At 37.1% G+C, this 18083-nt stretch overlaps 1 protein-coding gene across 1 annotated transcript; it reads right to left on the bottom strand.

Annotated features, from left to right (window-relative positions):
- Nucleotides 1-7756: 7756 nt before the first annotated feature.
- On the bottom strand, nucleotides 7757-16480 carry LOC147025741 (vitronectin-like). Its single transcript, XM_085880439.1, has 7 exons — nucleotides 16106-16480; nucleotides 14664-15359; nucleotides 14427-14569; nucleotides 14122-14278; nucleotides 13818-13961; nucleotides 13574-13687; nucleotides 7757-10724 (listed from the first exon to the last, which is right to left on the bottom strand). The coding sequence occupies exons 1-7, from the start codon at nucleotides 16182-16184 to the stop codon at nucleotides 10624-10626; spliced, it is 1434 nt and encodes a 477-aa protein (XP_085736565.1). The 5' UTR covers nucleotides 16185-16480; the 3' UTR covers nucleotides 7757-10623.
- Nucleotides 16481-18083: the final 1603 nt, after the last annotated feature.

The raw sequence follows: 18083 nt of genomic DNA, 5'->3' as shown, positions 1-18083 counted from the left end.
TACCCAACTTGTCCACCGAGTTTCGTCTGTTTGTGAGCAGGGTGTCTCAAAAGGTAATGGACGGAATCAGACATATAAACAGGGGTGAAAACATCATCTCCGTCCACCTTCGGTGGCAGAGGTAATGATATCTGAGGTGATCTCTGTACAGTAGACTTTCAATACACATGATCGATGCATGCAAATAACTAGATCGACGCGCATGTAGAAATGACCAAAAAAATAAAATCGAAATTTTTTTGAAAAAAAAGTTGCAAAATTTTTTTTTTCCTCTAACAATTTTTTTTTTGGGGGGGAGGGGGTTGGAAATCACTTAAAACATGTAGAAATGAAAAAACAAAAATTCAAATATTTTTTCAAAATGGCCGCCACAAACAAACAGACAGGGGTGAAAACTAACCTCCGTCCATCTTCGATGGCAGAGGTTAATTATGAATGTTGTTGAGGTTGATATTAAAAATGAAATTATGGATGGTATTGAGGTTGATATGAAAAATGTAATTTGGATGGTATTGAGGTTGATATTAAACATGTAATTATGGATGTTATTGAAGTTGATATTAAAAATGTAATTATGGATGTTATTGAGGTTGATATTAAACATGTAATTATGGATGGTATTGAGGTTGATATTAAACATGTAATTATGGATGGTATTGAGATTGATATAAAAAAATGTAATTATGGATGGTATTGAGGTTGATATTAAAAATGAAATTATGGATGGTATTGAGGTTGATATTAAAAAATGTAATTATGGATGGTATTGAGGTTGATATTAAAAAATGTAATTATGGATGGTATTGAGGTTGATATTAAAAATGTAATTATGGATGGTATTGAGGTTGATATTAAAAATGAAATTATGGATGGTATTGAGGTTGATATTAAAAATGTAATTATGGATGGTATTGAGGTTAATATTAAAAATGTAATTATGGATGGTATTGAGGTTGATATTAAAAATGTAATTATGGATGGTATTGAGGTTGATATTAAACATGTAATTATGGATGGTATTGAGGTTGATATTAAACATGTAATTATGGATGGTATTGAGGTTGATATTAAATCTGTAATTATGGATGGTATTGAGGTTGATATTAAACATGTAATTATGGATGGTATTGAGGTTGATATTAAACATGTAATTATGGATGGTATTGAGGTTGATATTAAACATGTAATTATGGATGGTATTGAGGTTGATATTAAACATGTAATTATGGATGTTATTGAGGTTGATATTAAACATGTAATTATGGATGTTATTGAGGTTTATATTTAAAATGTAATTATGGATGTTATTGAGGTTGATATTTAAAATGTAATTATGGATGTTATTGAAGTTGATATTAAACATGTAATTATGGATGGTATTGAGGTTGATATTAAACATGTAATTATGGATGGTATTGAGGTTTACATGAAACATCACGTAAGCTCGAAGAAAAATTGTTTTTTGGAACGTGACCCTCACTATTAGAAGTTTCCGAGTTTTGACTGGATATCATCTTCGATTTGAAGAGTCACCATTAATTAGTATGTGACATGAACATGGAATTATAAACCAGGGATGAGAGGATTGCTTAATTTTTATGCAGTAAATGTTTGAATCAATCGGTATCAAAGCAACTTATGTAGCTCAATGCATTTTTCAGTGAATAACATCAATCGTTAACAGAGTTTAAACTTTATGAGCATGTGCATAATTATTCCTACAAAGAGCAGATTGTAAAATTACTCATAAACGCTGTGCAACAACAATACACGTTATATAAAATGTACATAAAATAGGTAAATAAAATGTAATATTCCACAACTAGAACTTTCACCCAACCACTTCACCCCCACACCACCTACCCACATTGACCCCGCAGCAATTCTGCATGGTATTGAGGTTGATATTAAACATGTAATTATGGATGGTATTGAGGATGACAAAACATATGTAATTACTGATGGTATTGAAATTGATATTAAACATGTGATGAGAGATGGTATTGAGGTTGATGTGAAGCATATAATTATGGATGGTATTGAAGTTGATATGAAACCTGAGTGGAGATTAAGTGTACTGGTACCGATTTTTAAGAATAAGGGTGATGTGCAGAGCTGTGGTAATTACAGAGGTATAAAGTTGATAAGCCACACCATGAAGTTATGGGAAAGAGCAGTAGAAGTTAGGTTGAAAGAAGAGCTGATGATTTGTGAGCAGCAATATGGTTTTATGTCAGGAAAGCGCACTACAGATGCGATGTTTGCTTTGAGAGTGTTGATGGAGAAGTATAGGGAAGGCCAGAAGGAGTGACATTGTGTGTTTGTGGATTTAGAGAAAGCTTATGAGAGGGTGCCAAGAGAGGAGTTGTGGTATTGTATGAGGAAGTCAGGAGTGGTAGAGAAGTATGTGAGGGTGGTGCAGGATACGTATGATGACAGTGTGACAGCGGTGAGGTGTGTGGTAGGAATGATGGACCGGTTAAGGTCGAGGTGGGATTGCATCAAGGATCGGCTTTGAGTCCTTTCCTGTTTGCAATGGTGATGGACCGGTTGACGGACGAGATCAGACAGGAGTCTCCATGGACTATGATGTTCGCGGATGACATCATGATCTGTAGTGAGAGTAGGGAGCAGGCTAAGGCGAAACTTGAGAGGTGGAGGTACGCACTGGAGAGAAGGGGAATGAAAGCCAGTCGGAGTAAGACGGAGTACATGTGCGTAAATGAGAGGGAGGGTGGTGGTATGGTGCGGTTGCAAGGAGTTGAGGTGGGGAAGGTGGATGGGTTTAAATACTTGGGATCAACTGTCCAAAGTAACGGACAGTGTGGGAGAGAAGTGAAAAAGAGAGTGCAGGCAGAATGGAGTGGGAAGAGAAGAGTTTCAGGAGTGATTTGTGATAGAAGGGTATCTGCAAGAGTGAAAGGGAAAGTATACAAGATGGTAGTGAGACCAGCTATGTTGAACGGTTTGGAGGCGGTGGCGCTGACAAAAAGACAGGAAGTGGAGCTGGAGGTGGCAGAGTTAAAGATGCTGCGATTCTCGTTGGGAGCGACGAGGATGATAGGATGAGAAATGAGTATATTGGAGGGACAGTGCAGGTAGGACGGTTTGGAGACAAAGTGAGAGAGGTGAGATTGAGATGGTTTGGACATGTGCACAGGAGGGATGCGGGGTATATCGGGAGAAGGATGCTGAGAATGGAGCCGCCAGGAAGGAGGAGAAGAGGAGGGCAAAAGAGGAGGTTTATGGATGTGGTGAGGGTGGACATGCAGGTGGTTGGTGTGAAAATGGAAGATGTGGAGGACAGAGCGAAATGGAGACGGATGATCCGATGTGGCGACTCCGAACTGGAGCAGCAAGAAGAAGAAGAATAAGAAGATTGAAGTTGATATGAAACATGAAATTATGGATGGTATTGAGGTTGATATTAAGCGAGTAATTGTGGATGGTATTGAGGTTTCTATGAAACGAGGAATTATGGATGGTATTAAGGTTGATATTAAACATGTAATTATGGATGGTGTTGAGGTTGATACTAAATATGTAATTATGGATGGTATTGAGGTTGATATTAAAAATGTAATATGGATGGTATTGAGATTGATAGTAAACATGTAATTATGGATAGTATTGAGGTTGATATTAAAAATGTAATATGGATGGTATTGAGATTGATAGTAAACATGTAATTATGGATAGTATTGAGGTTGATATTAAGCATGAAATTATGGGTGGTATTGAGGTTGATATTAAAAATGTAATTATGGATGGTATTGAGGTTGATAGTAAACATGTAATTCGGGATGGCATTGAGGTTGATATTAAAAATGTAATTATGGATGGTATTGAGATTGATATAAAAAATGTAATTATGGATGGTATTGAGGTTGATATTAAAAATGTAATTATGGATGGTATTGAGGTTGATATTAAACATGTAATTATGGATGGTATTGAGGTTGATATTAAACATGTAATTATGGATGGTATTGAGGTTGATATTAAACATGTAATTATGGATAGTATTGAGGTTGATATTAAACATGAAATTATGGGTGGTATTGAGGTTGATATTAAAAATGTAATTATGGATGGTATTGAGGTTGATAGTAAACATGTAATTCGGGATGGCATTGAGGTTGATATTAAAAATGTAATTATGGATGGTATTGAGATTGATATAAAAAAATGTAATTATGGATGGTATTGAGGTTGATATCAAAAATGTAATTATGGATGGTATTGAGGTTGATATTAAACATGTAATTATGGATGGTATTGAGGTTGATATTAAACATGTAATTATGGATGGTATTGAGGTTGATATTAAAAATGTAATTATGGATGGTATTGAGGTTGATATTAAACATGTAATTATGGATGGTATTGAGATTGATATTAACCATGTAATTATGGATGGTATTGAGGTTGATATTAAACATGTAATTATGGATGGTATTGAGATTGATATTAAAAAAAAGTAATTATGGATGGTATTGAGGTTGATATTAAAAATGTAATTACGGAGGGTATTGAGGTTGATATCAAGCATGTAATTATGGATGGTATTGAGGTTGATATTAAAAATGTAATTATGGATGGTATTGAGATTGATATTAAAAAAAAGTAATTATGGATGGTATTGAGGTTGATATTAAAAATGTAATTACGGAGGGTATTGAGGTTGATATCAAACATGTAATTATGGATGGTATTGAGATTGATATTAAAAAAATCTAATTATGGATGGTATTGAGGTTCATTTTAAAAATGTAATTATGGATGGGATTGAGGTTGATATTAAATGTGTAACTGTGGATGGTATTGAGGTTGATATTAAATGTGTAATTATGGATGGTGTAACTATGGATGGTATTGAGGTTGATATTAAATGTGTAATTATGGATGGTATTGAGATTGATATAAAAAAAAACGTAATTATGGATGGTATTGAGGTTGATATTAAACATGTAATTATGGATGGTATTGAGGTTGATATTAAAAATGTAATTATGTATGGTATTGAGGTTGATATGAAACATGTAATTATGGATGGTATTGAGGTTGATATTAAACATGTAATTATGGATGGTATTGAGGTTGATATTAAACATGTAATTATGGATGGTATTGAGATTGATATAAAAAAAAATGTAATTATGGATGGTATTGAGGTTGATATTAAAAATGTAATTATGGATAGTATTGAGGTTGATATTAAAAATGTAATTATGGATGGTATTGAGGTTGATATTAAACATGTAATTATGGATGATATTGAGGTTGATCTTAAAAATGTAATTATGGATGGTATTGAAATTGAAGTGAAACATGTAATTGTGGATGGTATTGAAGTTTATATGAAACATGTTCTGTAATTTTGGATGCTATTGAAGTTCATATTAAACATGTAATTATGGATGGTATTGAGGTTGACATTAAACATGTAATTATGGATGGTATTGAGATTGATATTAAAAAAATGTAATTCTGGATGGTATTGTGGTTGATATTAAAAATGTAATTATGGATGGTATTGAGGTTGATGTTAAAAAATGTAATTATGGATGGTATTGAGGTTGATATTAAAAATACAATTATGGATGGTATTGAAATTGAAGTGAAACATGCAATTGTGGATGGTATTGAGGTTGATATTAAAAATGTAATTAAGGATGGTATTGAGGTTGACATTAAACATGTAATTGTGGATGGTATTGAGATTGATATTAAAAAAATGTAATTATGGATGGTATTGAGGTTGATATTAAAAATTTAATTATGGATGGTATTGAGGCTGATATTAAAAATGTAATTATGGATGGTATTGAGGTTGATATTAATAATGCAATTATGGATGGTATTGAAATTGAAGTGAAACATGCAATTGTGGATGGTATTGAAGTTCATATGAAACATGTTCTGTAATTTTGGATGGTATTGAAGGTCATATTAAACATGTAATTATGGATGAAATTAAAGTTGATATTGAAGATTATAGATGGTATTAAAGTTGATATTAAACATGTAATTATGGAGGGTATTGAAGTTGACATTAAACATGCAATTAAAGATTCCAATGAGGATCATATGAAACATGTAATTTAAGATGGTGTTAAAGTTTAAATGAAACATGTAATTATAGATGGTTATAAAGTTGATATAAAACATTGCAGATGGTATTAAAGTTGATAAACATGATAGACAGTATTAAAGTTGGTATTTCACGTGAAATTATGGATGGTATTGAGGTTGATATTAAAGCCTGGTGTTGGCGTAGTGGTTAGGGTGGCGGCTTGAGATCCAAATGGTCCTGAGTTCAAGCCCCGTTGGCCACTTGATTTAATACACAGCAGTAAGTTGACTCAGCCTGTCATCCTTCCGAGGTCGGTGAAGTGAGTACCAGTGTTCTGGGCCCGGTGTATGCCCTGGTTAGAATAGGTGTACCATATCCCTGTGTCGTAAGAGGCGACCAGAGTTGCGTCAGGAAGGGCATCCGGCGTAAAACCTGTGCCAAATCATTATGCGGATCATAATGGATGATTCGCTGTGGCGACCCCTAACGGGAGCAGCCGACATAAGAAGAAGAAGATTATGGTTGATATTAAACATGTAATTGGGGATGGTATCAAGGTTGATATTAAACATGAAATTATGGATGGTATTGAGGTTGATATTAAAAATTCAATTCTGGATAGTATTGAAATTGAAGTGAAACATGTAATTGTGGATCGTATTGAAGTTTATATGAAACATGTTCTGTAATTTTGGATGCTATTGAAGTTCATATTAAACATGTAATTTTTTGATGAAATTAAAGTTGATATTGAATATTATAGATGGTATTAATGTTGATATTAAAGATGTAATTATGGAGGGTATTGAAGTTGACATTAAACATGGAATTAAAGATGGTAATGAGGATGATATGAAACATGTAATTTAAGATGGTATTAAAGTTGAAATGAAACATGTTATTATAGATGGTTATAAAGTTGATATAAAACATTTTGGATGGTATTAAAGTTGATATTAAACATGATAGACAGTATTAAAGTTGGTATTTCACATGAAATTATGGATGGTATTGAGGTTGATATTAAAAATGTAATTATGGATGGTATTGAGGTTGATATTAAACATGTAATTATGGATGGCATTGAGGTTGATATTAAACATGTAATTGGGGATGGCATTGAGGTTGATATTAAAAATGTAATTATGGATGGTATTGAGGTTGATATTAAACATGTAATTATGGATGGTATTGAGGTTGATATTAAACATGTAATTATGGATGCTATTGAGGTTGATTATAAAAATGTAATTATGGATGGTATTAAAGTTGATATTAAACATGATAGACAGTATTAAAGTTGGTATTTCACATGAAATTATGGATGGTATTGAGGTTGATATTAAAAATGTAATTATGGATGGTATTGAGGTTGATATTAAACATGTAATTATGGATGGCATTGAGGTTGATATTAAACATGTAATTGGGGATGGCATTGAGGTTGATATTAAAAATGTAATTATGGATGGTATTGAGGTTGATATTAAAAATGTAATTATGGATGGTATTGAGGTTGATATTAAACATGTAATTATGGATGCTATTGAGGTTGATTATAAAAATGTAATTATGGATGGTATTAAAATTGAAGTGAAACATGTAATTATAGATGGTGTTGAGGTTGATATTAAAAATGGAATTATGCATGGTATTGAAATTGAAGTGAAACATGTAATTGTGGATGGTATTGAGGTTGATATTAATAATGTAATTATGGATGGTATTAAAATTGAAGTGAAACATGTAATTATGGATGGTATTGAGGTTGATTATAAAAATGTAATTTTGGATGGTATTGAGGTTGATATTAAAAATGTAATTATGGATGTTCTTGAAATTGAAGTGAAACATGTAATTGTGGATGGTATTGAGGTTGATATTAAATGTCTAATTATGGATGCTATTGAAGTTCGTATTAAACATGTAATTAGGGATGATATTTAAGTTGATATTGAACATTATAGATGGTATTAAAGTTGATGTTAAAGATGTAATTATGGAGGGTATTGAAGTTGACATTAAACATGTAATTAAAGATGGTAATGAGGTTCATATGAAACATGTAATTTAAGATGGCATTAAAGTTGAAATGAAACATGCAATTATAGATGGTTATAAAGTTGATATAAAACATTGTAGATGGTATTAAAATTGATATTAAACATGATAGACAGTGTTAAAGTTGGTATTACACTTTAAATTATGGATGGTATTGAGGTTGATATTAAACATGTAATTGTGGATGATATTGAGGTTGATATTAAACATACAATTATGGATGGTGTTGAGGTTGATATGAAACATGTAATTGTGGATGGTATTGAGGTTGATATTAACAAGCTCAAATGAGCGAAGATCCTCGTCCTCTTAATGATGACATCATAAAAATGAATATGACATCATTGTGATATATCAGGTTTGCGATAAATTATCTGTGCTAATGCCCAGCTTGATTCCCGCAAACAAAATTCAAACAGCTTGCCTAGTTTCGGAGATAATGGTATAGGCGATTTCCATTAGCGGCGATATTATGACGTCAACTTTTTTTCGAGGAAAAATTTCCAAAATCGGAGATGGTTACTGCCTGCGCGTGGGCTTTCTGCATATACATGGCAAGTTTCATGAAGATCCGATGAAAGATCTGGGTTGTGAAACAAAAAAAATGTAAAAAAAATATAGGAATGACATCATAAAAATTGATATGACATCATAGTGATGTATCATATGTGCGGTAATTCATCTCTGATAATGTCCCGTTCGATCCCCGCAAACAGAATTCAAAAAGCTTGCCCAGTTTCGGAGATAATTTTTTAGGCGATTTCCATAAGCGGAGATATTTTGACGTCATAACTTTTTTTCTCGGAGGAAGTTTCGAAATCCGAGATGGTTACTGTTTGCTCAGGGTATTTTTACATATATATGCCAAGTTTCAGGAAGTTTCGATGAAAACTGTAGGCTGTGAAACAAAAAAGTCCACAAGAAGAAGATGAAGACCAACAACGTGAGTAAGACTTCGAGATCCTCCACGAGGATCTAAAAATGTAATTGTGGATTGTATTGAAGTTGATATTAAATATGCAATTATGGATGGGATTGAGGTCGATTTAAACATGCATTTATGAATGGTGTTGAGGTTGATATTAAACATGTACTTATGGATGGTATTGAGGTTGATATTAAACGTGTAATTATGGATGGTATTGAGGTTGATATTAAACGTGTAATTATGGATGGTATTGAGGTTGATGTTAAAAAATGTAATTATGGATGGTATTGAGGTTGATATTAAAAATACAATTATGGATGGTATTGAAATTGAAGTGAAACATGCAATTGTGGATGGTATTGAGGTTGATATTAAACATGCAATTATGGATGGTGTAATTATGGATGGCATTGAGGTTGATATTAAACATGTAATTATGGATGGTGTAACTATGGATGGTATTGAGGTTGATATTAAATGTGTAATTATGGATGGGATTGAGGTTGATATTAAATGTGTAATTATGGATGGTATTGAGGTTGACATTAAACATGCAATTATGGATGGTGTAATTATGGATGGTGTAATTATGGATGGCATTGAGGTTGATATTAAACATGTAATTATGGATGGTGTAACTATGGATGGTATTGAAGTTGATATTAAATGTGTAATTATGGATGGGATTGAGGTTGATATTAAATGTGTAACTGTGGATGGTATTGAGGTTGATATTAAATGTGTAATTATGGATGGTGTAACTATGGATGGTATTGAGGTTGATATTAAATGTGTAATTATGGATGGGATTGAGGTTGATGTTAAACATGTAATTATGGATGGTGTCGAGGGTGATATCAAACATGTAATTACAGATGGTATGGAAGTTTATATTAAACATGTAATACATTACTATGTGAAGAGGACCATTATTGCATTCATTGGTTCCATGCAACCGTTAAAATTTCAAGAAGAAAATTTATCTTAAAAAGCTCAAACTTTGATTCTCTTGAAATGGTCAAAATCATTTAAAGTGTACAAAAGAGTGCGATAAGAGTTACAATGATATTGTTTGAATATGAGGAAAGTTATCACCATGCACTGCTCTCCAAGACTATGGATAATCCATAGGTGTACACGACCATCAGATGTATTATCAATATCCAATCGCCTTCATTGTTTCAGAACCTGAATACAATTAATTTGGGAGCACTAAGGGGGCATTCAGTGTTTCTGATTCACTGCCATAGTTAACGAGGGACAAATGACCAAAATTCCATGCAACTTCAGGTGTAGAGAAATCCCAAAAACACCTTTAACTTGGAGTCAGCTTTCATTTGAAAAGTTTCCCCTGACCTTGTATATTATCAATGTGTTTTAAGGGTTTCTTAACATTAACAATGTGTTTACTTAACAACTTATAAACTTTTCCAATATATGACATTGCTAGCTGTTTTTTTTATTTTTAACTTCGAATTTTCTACAAATTGTTCGTTTAGGCAAGGTTTCTACAGCAGATGTATCCCAATCTTTGCAGTCTCGGAGTCTGTAATGATTCTTAATCCCTGCAATTGAACCAGTACTTTGCGATTGGACGAGGGTAGGGTGGAACAGCAGTAACGACTCGCCATGTTTGAAGATCCACCTTGTAGTATACATCTAAGGGGAATTAAAATAAGCACAATGAGAGAAGTGCAACAAAAAAGGATATTTATTGAAAACAATTTGTCTCTACTTACATGGGTAATGTCTCGTGCGTGCATCCTAAAGGTTAATTGGCAGTATGGAGATAAAAGAATGCTCACAAGTGTCGATCTACCTGGCTGTCAATGCAGAATGATGGATGAAATCAACAAGACTTTTCTCAAGCTATGCTAACCACTGTGGGAAGCAAAGAGAAGCTTACACTTAAGGAACGGAAGAGGGTGAGGGGTTTGCTTCGATGAACGGTTAATTCCCAAAACATTGGATTCTCTCCTCAATCAATACTCTGTTTTTTTTTGTATGCAAAGCTGAGGCTCATGGAGGAGGTAGAACGTAGAACAGATCACGATTTTATGGAACAAAATTAAGGATAAAAGGAGGGGGGGTAGGGGGAACACACCAAGAGCAGAAAAGAGACAAAATAGAGGGAGACTTGTGGAAACAAGGGATGTAGGGAAAAATTTGGGGGAGGGAATGGGGGAGGACACATGGGGTAGACAAGATGGATACAGCCGCAAATTTTCAGGAAGGAAAAACTGGGCATTTGGAAAGAGGTGGGCTTGGGAAGGGTTAACGGGGGTCCGAAAGTTCATGGTTTTGGATGGGGGATGATCCGACATGGTGGTGAACACCTGTCTTGAAGACTTTGAGGGAAGAATGAGTTGATGAGGGATTAACAAGAGACCTTCAGGGATTAGGTGATCTGTGTGCTCCACATGTGGTGCCAGTTCATGTGTGTGATGTAGTCTCTATGCCTTCAGGGAAATTGGGGATGGGCACAACAACACTGCATATGAAAGGCAGAGCTGTTCATGTCATCCCTGGTTCTTCCTGAAAAACCCAACTTCTCCAACATAATAATATCCCCTCACCTCTCCCCCATATTTTACCTCCGAACCTTAATGTGCAATCCTCAGGTTGTTACATTGGGAAGTTGTGGCCTCTGATTTTCATTTTTTCGCAGAGGAAAAATTATCTTTTAAGTCCCAAAGGTTACCACTTTTTTGTAGATGTACAGCAGTTTCATCCATCGCTCAACAACACACCCTGACACTCATCTCACCCCACCACCCATACCCAACCCCTCACTTTGGAAATGCTCCACCTTGTCCTATATTACTCTAACATGAGTACATGGCCATGTTATTGCATCATTTTCATCCAATGCGAGTCAAACACTGTTTAAAAAGATTTGGAAAAACTTTGAAAATCGCTCCAGATAAGTGTAGGTGTGAAACTGAACACACCGTTTTCGCTCTCCTGGTCGAAAGATCCTCGAGCCAATGGTGTTCATGTAGTGCATGTAATTATTTGTTTGTGACTTGGCTCACCCCAATCCCCCACTTGTTTCCAAGATAGATTGTCGTTGTTTCGATCACAAGTAACATACACAAGACATGTCTACTCTTACCAAGTAAATGTAGCGATTAGCTCAAACACATGCTTTCTGCTCCTTCATCACCATGTTATAAACATTGGGTTCTGGTCCTAAAATGGACTTAATTGCTTATTTTCAGGATTGGATTATGAATGTGTTAATGTTTGTTTGTTTGGCAGATTGTAATGTTCATTCATCTGTTTTTTGTCTGAAATACCAAAATAAGGATGCTTAAAAAATAAATAAATAAATAAGTAAATAAAAACTTTTTCAAAATCTCAACTGTTTCATTCACATGCATTTTCTATTTCATGCTTGTATGCATGAGTTGAGGCTCATGGAAGACATACAGTAGGATGGAATCGAACAAAATAGAAAGGGGGAAACACCAACCGTGGAATAGAAGTGGGAGCGAGATCAAGGGGAGGGGGAGAAGGATATGTGGGGGTGAATATTCCGTTCACAAGCTGAATGAAACACTGCAAGAGGAGGAAGGGGAGGGTGGGGATGAAACAGAAAAGGAACAAACCAACCACCAACTAACAAACAAAAAAGAGGTGAAAGGTGGGGGGGGTGAGGTAGGGGGATCCCAATAACTGGAAAGAGGGAGTGCTTGGGAATGGGGTCATTCGGGGTGGACGAGATCATGATGACCCAAGGTAGTGGTGTGAATAGATCTCTTGAAGCCTGAGAGCAGTGGTTCCAAAACGGGGGGTGGGTCCGTGGACCCAGAGAGGGTACACATGATGCCTCATCAGGGAGTACATGAAATACTTTTCGATTCGAGGAAGCTGTTTGTACACGTAGTGTAGTATAAAAATGACTGGGTGATCACCATTGAGAGGGGGTACGTGATGCCTCACACTGACACTGCTGTTCAGGGATGCCTACCGAAAAAAAACGTTCAGAATAACTGCCTGAAGAGAAGAACGGTACTGAACACACTGGGGAAGTTGGTTGCACAGGTGAGATAAAGGAGAAACAAAGGAATGGGAGGTGAGCAGTGAGCCTAGATTTTGGGAGTTTAACAACAAGAGAGTTACATTATCCACATACGAGGGAAAAGACAGGTTTCAAATGTCTAAATTCAGGCCAGCAAAGGATGCAGGTTCAAGTCTGGCTGAAAGCAGCAGTATTAAGGGTTTGGATTCGAAACATCCATAAAGTGAAATACTCAGTCACATTACAATGTCACAATTGGATTGTTAGTGAAAACCCAGCAGGCTCATTAATGACTTTTCAGGGATGAGGTATTCTACTTGCTCCATTTGCTCTGATCAACATGTGGTGCCAGTTCATACGTGTGATTCACTCTTTTTACTTTCTGGGAAATTTTGGATGGGCACTACAAGGATTCCTATGAAAAGGCAGAGCTGTCCAAAAATTCCCCGAACCAAATAGAGGAGGAAAACATTTTCAGGATTACCTCTGGAGAAAATAAAGGCGTGGTTGAGCTGCTGCGGAGGCCAAACAATTGCTGCAGTCATCTCAGTAGGAAAACCAAACGGCAACGGAACAGAACGAGGTCTACGTCGACGACCTACAAGGAAAACCACAGAAGCAACCACAACAAAAGTTTCAGTGACGCATCGAAAATGTCCGTATTTCGGAACTGCGAATGACAAATATAACGAGAAGTTTGCAATGTTAACATCCATCGAATGGCTGACCGTGCAAACGTGCAACAAAATATGGTCGAGGTGGCCGATGGGGTCCAGCAGGTAGGTGGTGGTGATGATGATGATGCTGTATGTTGGCACGACAGCTGCGAGTCTTCTGAGGATGTTGATACATATACCGCCAGAGGTAAGCACCTGAGTGGAGACCACAGAAACAAAGTAGGTCCACCAAACAGGTCCAGAGGACATGCAGACTGAAAACTTGGCACAAGAATCACATTAAATTTCAAGAAGGAGAATCTGTGTGTAGCGTATCTCAGACATCACTTTGCATCATGCGGCACGACTCTCATACCACTGAAAAAAATTGCATGTTCCCGCTGCCCCCTGCTTCCTGCCGAAATGGTGAGGGCAGCATTTGTTTCAGCAGGAGTTCTCGGAAACCCAGTTTCGATACGCCGAGGATGCCCATGGTCTCGCACTCCATTAGTGAACCGCCAGTACCAGCCATCCTGTATTGAGAGAAAAAAAAAGTGGAATCACAAATGGCATTGTGATTAGTTATACATTCAATTGGTAATGCACAGGGAAACTTGTTAGCAAACAAACTCATCACTGCGGTCAACGAGTCAATTTTAACAATGGATTTTGGTAGATCACCTTGAAAATGTAAGTTTTGGGAAAGCAGCCGAGGCGAGTGAATGCAGCTGAAATTGGAGGACGAATCCCCAAGACATTGAAGATGCGGCGAGGGAATCCAGGCAGAACACCTCTCCCAGGAATAGCCTCCCAATACCACTCACCTGGGAGCAACAGCTTTCTCAGTCAATTCATTGCTCAGATTCAATAAATAGGCAGAGAGATGCAACTAGACCAAATGAAGCAAAGATGCTTTACCTCTGAAAGCGAAGATGGTATTGCGATGGCTGTTTGCAAATGCATCAAAGGTTCCACTCGCGCAAACATCTGGACTGTGTCTGCCTGGCTGGAGATCGACTGGATGTCGAGATGGAGATGGGGAGACCAAAGGAACTCGAGGATAACGTGTTGGATAATGGTGAGGTGTGGTGGGCAGCTGTCGGTATCGAGTCCTATTTTGGCAGGAAGAAAAATTTGGACTCGTTGGCTGGTGTGATGGAGTGGTTGGGAGGCCTGCAGTCTGTGGTGGTCCAAGAGTTCTTTGGTGAGAGAAATCAGGTTTTGGAGATGTAGGTGCAGATATTGACTGGAGGTGTGGTAAGCCAGGTCTTTTCGAATTTGTTTCCATTGGACTTGTTACAGGAGTCCTAACTGGTGTATAGCGCCCCGGTGTGTAGTGGACAGGTCTATGCGACAAGGGAACAAGAGGTTCAGTTGGTAGTTGGGCTGGATGGGTGCTGAGAGCATTTGATGATGATGGAGTTAGGATTGAGTTAGTTGGATTCCAAGCAGTTGTTTTCAGTGAAGGAAAGGTTTGGCTCTCAACATCGCCATCAGTTTCACCGTCATCCCACATCTCCTCTCCGTCATCACCACTGGCACCACTGCCGAGGGGCTCAAAGTGAAAGGAATGTACTGCCGAGGTGGATTGTGCAGTCACAAGTTTTAGAGACCCTGCAGGAGAAGTGAGTTTACGGGTGAATGAGTACGTCCAAAGACAATGAAAGGGATGGAAAATAAGGAGCATAATTACATCGGAAAAATAAGAGTACGAATGAAAAAGTTTGGGTCGATGGAAGAGGAGACAAGTCCAGAGATTAGGAGAGAGTGCAGGATGAAGCATTTAACGGCGTAGTAATGGTACAAATGACAAAAGTAGTCCAAATCTGATGACAGCCAAAACAGAAGAAGGTTATTGTTGAATTAAAAGGATCGAGATTTGCATATTCTTTGCTACGTTTCATCATCAACCTCGAGGTAGTCGAGGTTAGTGCAGTTTGTCATATTTCATTCCAGTCAAGTTCTGATGTCACACTATAGTGACTCCTTTCCATATGGTGGTGTACTTGAAGCTCGGCAGACGAACTGAAGGTCGAGCAATTAATTATTTATTTGACCTACTGGTGTGAAATGTATCTTACGAAGAGAACATATTATACTCATTAAAGGCTTGCTTGACGCTCCCTCATTTAAATAAACACTAGACATACAAGTGACAAGTTCATGGCTCTTCAGAAAGAAAAGATAATGAAAGTAAAAATAAATAAATAAATAAATAAACAAACACATTTTTAACCACAAGGAATTGACAAAACGACAGGTTTCTTTGAACTCACTTGAAACCATATTATTAAGCAGTCATTTCCAGAGACCAAAACGATTCTTTCATGGAGCATTCCACATGGACGAAGCAAACTCACCTCCGAGCTGGCCGGCTGAGTTAGCAAGGAACACGAGCAGAAGCGCAGAGGCAGACGACGGTGAACAATGCCTCGTCATGACTTGATGAAACAACCGTCCTCACTGAGGGTTAAGCTTGAAAGGGGAATGCTTCACCAGGCTGGCGCTCCAGCTGGGATGTTTGGGGATTTAAAGTGCACCGAAGTGGAGGGTGCCTGGGCAGAGTGGTGCGAAAATGATTGGCATTTTCCCAGCATGTTTCCTGGAAGACCCTGGCTCTGCTCGTGTTCCTGTGATGTTGGTGTTGCAATTGTTTCCTCTCTGTAACCAGAAGGTCCTCATAGTTCAGGATCACTTGCAGTAAGTAGTACAATGATGAATTAATCAGTTACAATATGCAATAATAGAAGATCACAAAAAACAGAGAGTAAAGTGTAAATAGTTAAAAATGAGTCGAGACACAAAGGAAAGAGTCGAAAGTGAGTCTGTGAACAACCTTTCAGGTGATGCTGCTGCCATTAACCGTACAGGGTGAGAAGCTTGATGGACATTACAGAAATGAACAAAATTGTAAAAAAAATATACATATACTAGCAAATACCACCAGTTGCTTCACTGAAGGGAATATGAAGGGGGGAGAAATAGAGAGGGGTGGGGAGAGGGAGGGGTGGGGGAAAGTGAGGGGTGGGGGAGAAAGGGGGGTGGGGGAAGAGAAGCTAGACATGCAGTGGAGCGTTAATTACAATTCATACCATCTCATCAAAATGATTTTGGATAAATAACAGTGAAGATGGAAACAAAATAAAGTCCAAAATCCATTTACTACTGGTCATACTATAAATACCGCCCCAAAGATGAACACTGCCTGGAGACAAACACTGCCAGGACACTTCCGGACAGAAACATCATCCGAAGACGAACACCGTCCTGAGATAAACAACACCCAGACGCATCCAGACAAAGTACGTCCAGACAAGTTTGGAGACAAACATCACTCGGGCACATCCAGAAACAGAGAGAGAACAGAGAGAGAGAGAGGTAAAGGAGAAGAGAAGAGAGAAAGAAAAGAGTTGGCAGAGAAACACTATATATTAGTGCTTGGCTGATATCTGCAATTTTTTGGGAATCATTAGGTTGGAGTGAGTGTCATTACCAACTACAGTACGGACTGCATACAACCCAGAAACCTTGAATACCTTTCACCGAAAAACGTTACACTTATATAGATGTTTCAGGGAGATGTTCACAAATATTATTCTTTATAAACAGCTGTGTGTGACGGGTGGAAAAAAAAATTTTGCTCTGTAATTTAGAAAATACGTTAATACAGCAAACGGCTCGGAAATCAAACGTTATGAAACATATTTTGCTTTAAAACTCACAAAGAGAAACATTTAACCTTTGTGAAGCAAATCCAAAAAAACCAAATGCTTAAGAAACGGTGGCGAGGACAAAGGAAAACATGATCGTTCGTACGCTGCTGAGGTTAAAAGTTAAAACCTCCATCCCAGTGTCACCAGAATATACGGGATGAAACTTTGCCACCACGGCGCCTGTAACCAAGCATGCAGGCATGCACATATGCACCCACGGAGAGTCCCTTTACAGATCGAAAACTACCCATATGGACCACGTCTGTGTGTGCTGTACAATGTACCTCCACCTTGTAGCAAATGCCGACTGTACATCCCGATTGGGACAGGAACTGTGCAGCTATCGACTGTAGGGCGCTCGGCAAGTGGCGTAAGCACGAATTGAATGGTTGATAAGGAACAGCTAGCTTGGCAAGTCATAGCAAGCGGATTGGTAATAGCACATATCCGCAAAAAAAAAAACTTAACATCGCCGATGTCTTAACATTTTTTGATTTCACGACAGATATCGACGTATACAGTCCACATCATCCGATCTTCCAAACACAAATTATATTTCGTTGTTAAACTTTAATTATTCTGTGAGAGTAGATTGGGGAAATCACACCATATATTGCATGAAATT

Source organism: Eptatretus burgeri, chromosome 5 (genome assembly GCF_056783735.1).
Source record: "Eptatretus burgeri isolate ZD-2024b chromosome 5, Ebu_testis_v1, whole genome shotgun sequence".
Lineage (NCBI taxonomy): Eukaryota > Metazoa > Chordata > Myxini > Myxiniformes > Myxinidae > Eptatretus > Eptatretus burgeri.
Note: the sequence above shows the minus strand (reverse complement) of the source record. Positions and strands in the feature narration are given on the sequence as shown.